Source organism: Acanthisitta chloris, unplaced genomic scaffold, assembly GCF_000695815.1.
Source record: "Acanthisitta chloris isolate BGI_N310 unplaced genomic scaffold, ASM69581v1 scaffold18638, whole genome shotgun sequence".
Lineage (NCBI taxonomy): Eukaryota > Metazoa > Chordata > Aves > Passeriformes > Acanthisittidae > Acanthisitta > Acanthisitta chloris.
Genome location: NW_008686687.1, coordinates 192,709 through 203,601, shown reverse-complemented (window position 1 = coordinate 203,601; position 10,893 = coordinate 192,709). Strand labels below are relative to the sequence as shown.

The window sequence follows — 10,893 nt, the reverse complement described above, 5'->3', positions numbered from 1 at the left end:
TATCCGAACTCCCTGGTCCCTTTCTGCCTAGCTGCACTCCAGCCACTCTGTCCCCAGTCTGGAGTGCTGCATGGGATTGTGAACCACATGAACCAAAGAAAATAAAGATCTGGAATCCTTGTGATCTGAAGTTTTCCAAAATATCAGATTTTTTATGTCAGTCTGTGTTCTTGAATATTTTAATTTCCCCTTGATTATCATGGTGATTTTGAGCTTTGTACTTGATTAGGTATAAGGAGTAAAGGTATTACCAAGGTGTAGATCAGTTTGTCAAGACACCAAAAAGTTAATTGTATGTGCTTGAGAAGGTACATATTCAGCCTTTCCCATACATATCTGTCAATGCAGTGAACTCTTTGCCTGCCACTCCTCTACTCCCAGGCTTGGCAGAGAAACAGTTGTTATTGTGATGTGGAAAACCTGCTTTTCCTCATTTGCCAAATATTTCTATTGAAGTTGGCAGGATAAATTGGCCTGGGGAAAGTAGCACTGGATGAGTTTTGAGCAAGAATACTTTGTATACATTGTCTACTCTATAGTTTTCCAGAAAATTGAACGATAACTGGGCACCTCCATTGCTATTTAAAAAAAAATCCCAGATGACACTCTTAATAAGAGTCTGTTTAAATCCATGGGGATCCCTGAGGATCTGGATAATATGAATGCTAAGTGCCAAGGCCTTAGCATACAGCAATTACCTAATCCTTCACTCATTCAAAAAGTCACATCCACTGCTCTGATGTTTCTTTCTTAAGTGTTTGCTGTCATCTGTGGTTACCTGAAGATGGTGTTAATAAACTTCAGAACTGTGAACTTCCTAAATTTTGTGTTTCAGGGGGATAATTTAATCACAGAATGTCACTACAGTACTGTGGACCGAATTCGCATGACATGGGTAAGAAACATTTTGATGGATCAAAATAAGTACATAGATAATATTGGAGACTAAAATCCTTTTCATAAGACACTATTTAAAAAGTGTGAACTTACTTGCTAATGCCTGTGTGCACATAATTATGTATTTTATGTCTTTCCTTTTGTAGATTCTTAGGTTTTAAAGTCATCCGAACTACTGTGAACATAGTTGCATATCTTGCATAAGGAATTCATATGACTAGTTGACAAAAATAAGCGGGTCAGCTCATAACAAATCTTTAAATATCAAGCTTTGCTAGTATAAGGAGTGCTTTCTTCACAGCATGTATTAACATGCAAGTTCTGCATATACTAATGAATTATTTTTATGAACTTCTTATGCATTTTCCCTGAAGTTGTAATTGCCAGTTCTTATGTACTGATTTTACTTAGAATCACAGCTTCATCAAGGTTGGAGGAGACCTAAGATCATCAAGTCCCACCATTAGCCTGCCACTTTGCTGTAACCCCTAAACCATATCCTCCAGTGTCAGATCAAGACACCTCTTCAACACTTCCAGGGATGGTGGTTCCACCACTTCCCTGGGCAATCTATTCCAGTGCCTGACCACTCTAAGAGTGAAAAGATTTTTTTCCTACCATCTAATCTGACTCTCCCCTTTCTCTGTTTATGACCATGCCCTCTAGCCCTCTAACTGCAGACATGGCAGAATAGACTTAGTCTGTGACCAAGATGTTACTTGACTTAGTTTTGTGCCTAACATAAGAATCCAGACAGAATCCAGGTCCTTTAGGGTGGGAGGAGGAAGATGGCAGAGTGAGTCTCAGTGTGTTACGTTTCTCATGTGGTGGGCTTTTCCTTGGCTAGGACCGTAGTGGACAGCAGCCACCCCCAGGATGATGCAGAAGGGTCAGCCCTGCCTGTGCACCCTGGCAGCTGAGACGTGAGAATCATCTGTGCTGCAGCCCCAGGTGTATGTCCACACAGCAGCAGACATGGCAGGGCCATGGCCAGAGGCTGAACATCCCCTTTGGGATTGAGGGTGTCCAGCTCATGTTTGGCACATGTGTGTGGTCTCCCAGACTCAGGCATATAGGTTAACAGGGATCAGACACCAGTCATTGCTTTGCAGCCACTTGTGTTTGCAGGCAAAGAGAATTTGGTTGTTGAGACATGAGCTGGACTGTGCCAGTAGGCTATGAAAACACAGAGTGCTGTCAGACCCACTATGCCTGTGGGAGGGATATAGCTGCCTTTGCCAGGGTCTGATCCTGCTTCCTTGGGAGGGGCAGGATGCAGAGTTCTGGGAGGTGAGACTTGAGAGGTTTCTGTTCTGCAGGGAAGAACTAACTGTTCCTGGCATCCAGAAAGCATGGGGGTACCTCCCCCTGAATCGCGGCTTGCATGTAGTTGCATGCAGTAGATATATAAAGAAAAGAGCAAGAATGGAGGCTTTTGAGTTTTTGTCCTTTTGTCATGTGTGGTGATCACATTAACTCTTGACCCTTGGTTCATGTGTTTCGTCTTCTCCATTCCTATTCCTGTGGTTCTGTGAAATTTGTGGAACTGTTCCCACACAGGATTTAGGAATGTGTGGCTCACAATCTTGTCCATATTTGCCAAGATGAATTTTAAATCAATTATTTGTCCCATGGCTCTCAATGGAAGAATGTTTAAAACTCTGTTTATTCTGCTAGCTAAAAAAAGTTACTCTAATTAGTTATTTTATAGTTAGTGCTTATTTCTTCTTGAGTCAACATTATCTGTTAACTTATATATAATTCTTTTCTTTCTTACTCATTGTCTGCGTATGTACTTACAAGAAGAGTCCAGATAGATACATATTCCATCCCAGCCTCCATTTTACTAGGCAAAGCTCACATAATTTCTTATTAAACAGAGTAGTTATCCTATCAGATTTTTTTTTCTACATCTATTCCACTTTGAAGTCCTTTTCTGAAACATGGCAGGTATCTTCAGCTGTCTTGGAGACAATTGAAAATAAACCTGAACTTCTCAGATAGTACTCTTCAACATCATAGGAGTCTTATTTTACTCATAGTTGTTCTTTCTGACATCTTTGATCTTGGAAGCTATTTCTTGAGCTTGTGATGTATTTTTTAATTAATTATGTATAACTTCTTGCTACTTGATAACTTAGTGTTCAAGATAAACTTGTTGAATTGGGCCTCCCAGTACAAGTTTCATTAACATATAAATGCTAATCAGTGATTTCATCTGTGAGATTCCAATGCTATCTTTATTAAAAGAAAAAAATCTCGTTTTCAGGGTGGTCTGAGCACCAGGAATGAAATGTGTCTGTCATATCTACTCTATTACCCAAGAATCAACCTCACCCGATGTGCAAGTATTCCAGATATAATGGAACAGCTCCAGTTCATTGGCGTTAAGGAAATCTATAGACCAGTCAGGTATGGAAGATATTTGTGAATATGTGTAGCACATCTGTTTCTGTCTGTGGGATTATAGGATCAGTTTTTTACACTTTTTTCTTTCTGGTAGAGCAACATGGTCACTCATGCCACTTTTCTTTGGTCAATAGCAGCAGTACTGCTGCTTATTTCTCCTGGCAAATTATTTCACCTGGGGTATTTCCCTTCGATAAAAAAACAGTTTCTTCTTTTAGAGAAATAGTATTGGTCATATCAGGTTGGGGTTTTTTTTCACCACAACCATCTGTAAAAAGCCTATGTATCAATGTTTTAAATCTATCAATTTATTAAAACATATCAGCATTTCATATATAGAGCGATAATTTTAAAAAAGGTGTTTGTGAGCATGGGTATTGAAATACCCTGGGCAGATTTGTTGTCAGCAATTCTGCTGACAAAAATGCACTAAAGGGGAAGTCATCATAAGTTAGAAAGGAAAGGGAGGGATTGAGATAATATTAAATTGTTCACAGTAAAAGATAAATGGTAGACAAGGACCATGATGGAGACCTATGATAGAATAGAGGCTTTGGAAGAATTACAAGTCAGATGTTGATATGCAAGGTGAGTAGAGAGAAAAACATGAAACCATTGGAAGGAATCTAGCCAACAGAAAGAAAGGAGCTTTTTAGGTCAACTGTTGGCTACAGGGGCTTGCAATCCTGTGAAAAGACACTGTCTCCTGAGACTTGGACTTGTTAGGAGGTGGGAGGAAGTCCAGTATATGTTTGAATACATAAAATTAATAAAAAGTATATTTCAGGTTTTAAGTGTTCCTTATTGTACTAAAAATTAAAGCATCTCAACAGCAGATCAGCAGTGGAAGTGATTGTAAGCAATGAGAGCAGTCCAAAGAGGAAAGTTTCTAAATGAATTGCAGAAAAATAATCAAGCGATAAAAAGTAGAATGCACTATTAGTGGTGAAAGGGGGGTTATGTTTGTATTTGTAGTTGCACTGCACTAAGTTAATAGTAAGATTTTAAAAACAAATGGATAGACTAATAAGTCATCACACATTTTAAAAATTGTCTTTCCTTATACAGTTTCTCTTAAGACATCATGTAAAACTATTATTGCAAAATAATTTGATGTACAGGCTGACTGATCTTAGTTCTGAAAATTATATTCAAGAATGAAGAGTTTAAAAAGTCACAGTATAATCAATGTCTACTTAATTTTCCACACTATTTCCATTTACAATCTCTTTTAATACAGGGAGAACAGAGTTTCTAAATTAGTCGTAGCTGAAAGAGTCTTTCTGAGCTTAGAAAGAAAATGTTCTAACAAATGTATGCTCTCTTGAGTGTTCATTCATGATAACTGTACTTAAGGAAAAAAATGCACATTTGGCCTGGGGAAATAAAGATGTTCTGAATAGAGTAAGTATGCAGACTGTCTGCCACAAATGGAATAGTAATTAGAAGAGGAGATTGTTAATGCCTCTAGTATTTATGACCTAATCCACCATTCTTGTTTCATTAAGCTCTGTCAGCCTAAGGATATGTGACCTGATACGCATCTCTCTTGTGTCAGTCTAACACTGGAATTGCTTCACTGGCTCCACTGAAGTCTCTCTTGACTTACACATGCAGGCAAACTGGAAGCAAGATCAAGGCACTGTGGCTCGCTTTAAAACATTTTTCCTCAGTCTGGTGACACAGACAGTGGTTTAAACCATGAGGAGTTGAGATGAAAGTGTTTGGGCCACAGTAGTGTAAAATAGGTCCTTGATTGACATTATGTCCTCTATTCCTAGATGCTGAGTGGAGCAGAACTCTGCATAGGCAATTTACCTAAAGCAAACAGGAGACAGCCTATGGCAAGATAAGACAGATCTGTCTAAAGTACTTTCAAAAGATAACTCATGCTCCAACCAAAGTATTAGTTAGGTTACTTAGATAAAGTTTTACATACTTTTGTTCTCCCACTAGCTGCATTGGACTTTTAAAATCTTGGCCTGTCCACGATGTTGTTTCCATTCATCCCAGTAGTTAAATAATAAGAAAGCAGGTACAATGGAAAATGTTTTCTTTAGCTTTCTTTCTTTTTTTAAAAAAATTTTCCTTTATACTATTTTTTAGTTTTCTTTACTAAATGAAAGACAAGAAATGTCATTCCTTCCCTTTCCACATCTTCGTCTGGCCCAAAGTCCCCTTGCAGCCAGCATATAGGGACATGCCAAGAGGCAATGTCCACACTGCCAGTTATTCTCTGTTGCCAAACAATGTATGTCAGAACAACTCTTGTGCTAGACTCAGTTTTCACCTATTATCTGAGTTATGACCAGAGACTGGCAGAATCATCTGGAAGCAGCTTTCTAATGGCAAATTTTTCTGGCACTCTGGCCTGCCAAGCCTATTAGAGGGTGTGGCTTTCTTTTGGTTTTGTTTGATTTTTGAGAATTTTCAGCAGAAGATCTGTTTTGTATTGTGTATTCAGTCTGTAGATCAGAGAACAGAAATATAATTCTTGAAGTCCTTAATTTCTAAAAGCATCTGGCAGCAAGTTCTAAACTGCTGACAGCCTTTCATAAGTCTGTTAAAATCAGTGAAACTGCATCAGCTTTCAGTGGCAGAGAACTTAGCTGAGAATGTGAGATAGGCATAATATACATCGTAGTAGTACTTTTATTTTTCTGAGTAGATTCCAGAAGCTTTTCCTCATCAGTTCCAACTTGATGGTGTTTATCTATTTTTTAAAAAAATCTGTTTATTTTTCTTTAGGACTTGGCCTTTCATTATCAAGAGTCCCAAGCAATATAAAAACCTGTCTTTTATGGATGCAATGAACAAATTCAAATGGTCCAGGTCAGAGGGTCTGTCCTATAATAAACTTGTGCTTAAACTACCTGTGAACGTGAGATGTTCAAAAACAGATAATGCAGAATGGTCGGTAAGTCTGTGTGTTGAAAGGAGGCAATAATACCATGAAACAAATGTGGTTTACTGTTTCGTCGTGTATGAATAAGTATCTAGTTATATGTCTTCAGAATGTTTACATGGCTATATTGTATTTACATACAATAACAAATGATGAGAATGTTTTATCAATGCTTTCACCTGAGTTCTAGAAGCGTTTAAAAAGAATGGAAAAGCTGGAGCTTTGGTCAGCACTTGGGATCAGTAGCAGGAGAATGAACTCTTTCAGTCTGGGACTGATCAGAGTGTAACCACATGTGTCCAGGTTAGGTGATGAAGTCAGAAAGCTGTTTTCCCTTTGCTGCCTCCATGGTCAGGCACTTTTGTTAGGGTCTTGTGACAGATGATTCAAAATCCCCAAATGAGGTTTCATCTCACCCTCTAGAGGGAAGCTTATTAACTGCATAAGGAAACTTCAAGAGTGTAACTTCTTAACTCAGAAATTTAGATAACTTATATTGATATGTGTACTCTTCTAATATCTCTTGGGTTTTTTGTTGGTCTTGTTGTCTATAGTACATTTGGATTGTCTGTCTACTTTGTGCACCTTTGTAAGATTTTATCTTCCATAGTTTTCCTTTCTTTATGCTCTTGATGAAAAAAATGTAAGAAAAACTTAATTCCCCAGTAAGTTATTATTTATTCTAAATTTTTACTGGTATTTTCCCAGAAATGATGGAAAAAGTTGCCACTTTTAGTGTTGATGTTGTTCATAAAGAACTGCTAGTACATGCAGTATCATCCCTGAAAGAGATGCTGAAAAATATGTAGTGCTCTTTGAACTCCTTTACAGACTCCAAGACTTGTACTTTTTTGCGATTTTGGGGTTTTAGATTTTTTTGTGGGTTTTTTGTGGGTATTTTGTTTTTTTGAGATCTGCCCAGAAGAGGAGATGGACTCATATTGGCTGATCGCCTATTGTGATTTCAGGCCAGTATAGCAGAGCTGATACAATATACTATTAATGAAATAATTTGTAGCAGCATCCCATAATCAGCCCATTGCTGCCTCCTAGGATGTCACACAGTCCTTTCAGCTGGTGGAGAAAATGCCCTCCCTGCAGTGGTGTTCTCGGGTTTTTCTGATATTGATCCAGCTGTTCTGCCCGTGAGATGTCAAAGAAATACTGTGTCCTATAAGTAACCAAAGAGATTCTGGGTTTGTTTTTTTTTTTTTTTAAAATATTTGTCCCACTGCAGACATCCTATGAAAAGCAGTTATTGAGAGTACATGCTACTACTCCAGTTTTGGTTAAACTTCTTGACGTTTGCAACTGCTGGCCAGTAGCAGTTGTGTAGCTGCTCTTTGACTGATTATTTGTCAGGTGACAAGTTAAGATGATGAAAAGCACACAGAAGTTTTATCAGGAAGGGATAGGCTGCTTGTTTTCTTTTTTTTTTTTTTTTTTTTTTTTGCAATAGTATGCTTTCTGGAAAATGCTGTTCCTCTTTATCTTACAGGATGAAGGAACAATATTTGTGACTTAAAGAACACAAAGAGTGAGCTCACTGGAACTGGGACTTCTCAGTTCTTCCTTTTAGTCATAGTTTCCCATTTCAAATAACTAGGGAATCACAGAATCATCAAGGTTGAAGTAGACCCAAGATCATCGAATCCAATCATTAACCTGCCACTCTGCTATAACCCCTAAACCCTAAACTATATCTTCTGGCACTGGATCCAGATGCCTTTTAAACACCTCCAGGAATGGTGACTTCACCACCTCCCTGGGCAATGTATTCTATTTTCCTAATATCTAATCTGAATCTCCCCAGTCTCAGTTTATGACCTGTAACTCAAAGATAAGATGATGACTACTTCTTTTCCCTTCCCTGACTAGTGGTACTGCACTAAAATGGCCATCTTAATCAAAATCAAGAACAGATTTATCCTTAATAGATTGATAGATTCTCATGCAAACTGCCAGCCAGTTAGAGAGCAAAAGACAGATTTCTAATCTTATGTGACAAAACTAATAACTTTTTGTTATTTTAATTGCAGATCCAAGGCATGACAGCTTTACCCCCTGAAATAGAGAGACCTTACAAGGCAGAGCCAGTAATATGCAGCTCATCCTCCTGTTTAAGTTGCAGTTTATTCCTCACCCTGTTGTTTGTTGTACACATCACAGCCAGTACCACAGGAAACGTCGGGCCCTTTGTATAATAATTTTTTTTCATTTTTGTTCTATATGCCATGCAAGTTCTGATGTGTTTGCACTGTTGCTATTGTAGATTTATTTTTTTTACATATTAATAAACTAAATTGCCAATTCAAAATAAAATGGGTACTTCTCCTGGAAACTGTGGGTTTTTTTTGTTTTCAGTGTAAAGTATGTATGAAACACAGTAGGTACACTTGACACATTGCATATTGAAATCTTTTCCTGTACCATTTTCATATACTTTGTCCTGACTCTTTCACGTGGTGCTTTCAAAGTCATCTATGTATATGGGTAAAATCAATAAACTAAAAGCAATTTAGTTAACCACATTCAACCTGGTGTGTGCTTATGATTTTGTCTTGCTTCTTGACATCTTTAGGTAATGAAATTGCTGCTGTATGGGCAGGTCTCATGAGCATGTATTTGGGCATGTCTGACTGACGTGCTGTAAAGCTACAGGAAGGATTCATTCAGACAAAAAAAAAAAAAGAAAACACTGCAAACCACCTCATCTCCTGAAAGAAATGGGAGCTATGGGTGCAAAAGGGATGAAAATGCAGGCAGAACCCCAAATCTGCCCATAGTGAATTCTGTACAAGTCCTTTGACTTGGTGAGCATTTCTTTTTCCCAGTCCCTTGTAATTCAGTGCGTTTCTTCTGTCTTAAGATACTTGTACAGTGAGTAAATCTTTGGCAAGAACTAGGCACTCCTTTTGTAGATTTGATCTGGACAGCAGTAGCAATAAAGATATCTCTCACAGTCAGGCTCTGGCACGCACAGGGAACCAGAGTACAGCCATGCCAGAAACTATTATTAGCACACACTGCACATCACAATAGGCCAAACTGTTGATTAAGAGGTTATTTTTTCTGTCTCATATGTCTGACTTTTTATTTATTGGTTTATTTTTTTGGAAACTGGCAACTTTCTTTACTCAGATGGTGTTGGGCAGGTAAGATTCCCAAAAGAAACCCAATTTATTGCTCCCCAATGAAATTATGCAACACAGTACAAAAGGACTTTGAAGTTTAAAAATCCCTTTAATTTTGCAGACACACTGCAGTTATAGTAAGCTATAATCTTTTTCAGTGTTGCATAAACTTTACTGGTGTATGGCTATAAAAATATGTTGGTTTGGATACTGAAAGTGCTTCCCTGACCACTGCAACACCTGCACTACCACCAACCCCTATAAACTTAGTTACATAAGGACTTTGTTATGTACATTTTTTCTGTCATTGAGCATTCTGGTGCAGTGTGGTGAGTTCAGAGCAGATTGAGAATCTGATTGAGCTGAGCTAAACTGTTTCTGCCCATTGTTCATTAAGAGTTAACAAATTATATCACCTATCTCTGTAAGTAAAAGCAAGATAAAGGTGAGAAATGTAACTAAGTAAGAGAAGCAGTTGCTCCCCTTACTGAGGGCAGGCTGTTCTGATGCAAAGAAATATTACATAAGAAGGAAAATAAAGAGAGGATTTGGGAACTGTCTTCATTCATTTGAGAAGTGAGAAGGAAAACATCACAGAGCTGGTAAGACTCCTCTGTGGGTAGCCAAAATGACAATGTGTGTGACACAGGAGAGAGGCACTGAAGCAGCTAATGCCTCAAGCAGTCATGAGAGAATTAATCAAGTATAGATTAATTTTCTAGGAACTATAACAATCTCATTACCGAACTTATGCATAAAGGGAGTTCAAAAGGAGCCCTGGTGTTAGAGGTGCACAGGGCCTACTACAGCATCATGATGATCATAGAATCATAGAATTTAAGGGTTGGAATGGACCTTAGAGATCATCTAGTCTCAACCCTCCCTGCCATGGGCAGGGACACCTCCTTACTAGATCAGGTTGCACAAGGCCTCATCCAGCCTGGTCTTGAACACCACCAGGGTCGGGGCAGCCACCACTTCCCTGGGCAACCTGTTCCGATGTCTCATCGCCCTTAGAGTAAAAGACTTTTTTCTCACGTCCAAACTAGACTTTCCCTCCTTCAATTTGAACCCGTTACCCCTTGTCCTATCATTGCAGTTCCTGACAAACTCCCTCTTGTAGACCTCTTCAGATATTGAAAAGTTGCTGTGAGGTGTCCACACAGTCTTCTCCAGGCTGAATAGCCCCAACTTCCTCAGCCTGTCCTCTTAGAGGAGGTGCTCCAGTCCTCTAATCAACTTTGTGGCCTCCTCTGGACTTGCTCCCACAGTTCCATGTCCTTCTTACTATGTTGAGGACCCCAGAACTGCACACAGTATTCCAGGTGGTGTCTCACAAGAGCAAGTAGAGGGGAAGAATCACCTCTTTTGACCTGATGTATCTGCACTTGGAGTAGGAACAACTCCCACCAGATTCTGGGAAACTTCTTTACCATTGTTGGGCAGCTGCTTGCTCCAAATATACCTGGACAGTGGTATGTTCTGCCATTCTTTCCCCTGGTGCTGGATAAGGTAATGAAAAGCTGCATGCCAAACATGTATTTTTGG

At 38.8% G+C, this 10,893-nt stretch overlaps 1 protein-coding gene across 1 annotated transcript; it reads left to right on the top strand.

The window, feature by feature from the left end:
• The first annotated feature begins 840 nt into the window (after positions 1-840).
• Positions 841-8,543, top strand: LOC103807546 (DBH-like monooxygenase protein 1). Its single transcript, XM_009080279.1, has 4 exons — positions 841-895; positions 3,167-3,309; positions 6,055-6,223; positions 8,251-8,543. The coding sequence occupies exons 1-4, from the start codon at positions 887-889 to the stop codon at positions 8,413-8,415; spliced, it is 486 nt and encodes a 161-aa protein (XP_009078527.1). The 5' UTR covers positions 841-886; the 3' UTR covers positions 8,416-8,543.
• The last annotated feature ends 2,350 nt before the right edge of the window (positions 8,544-10,893 follow it).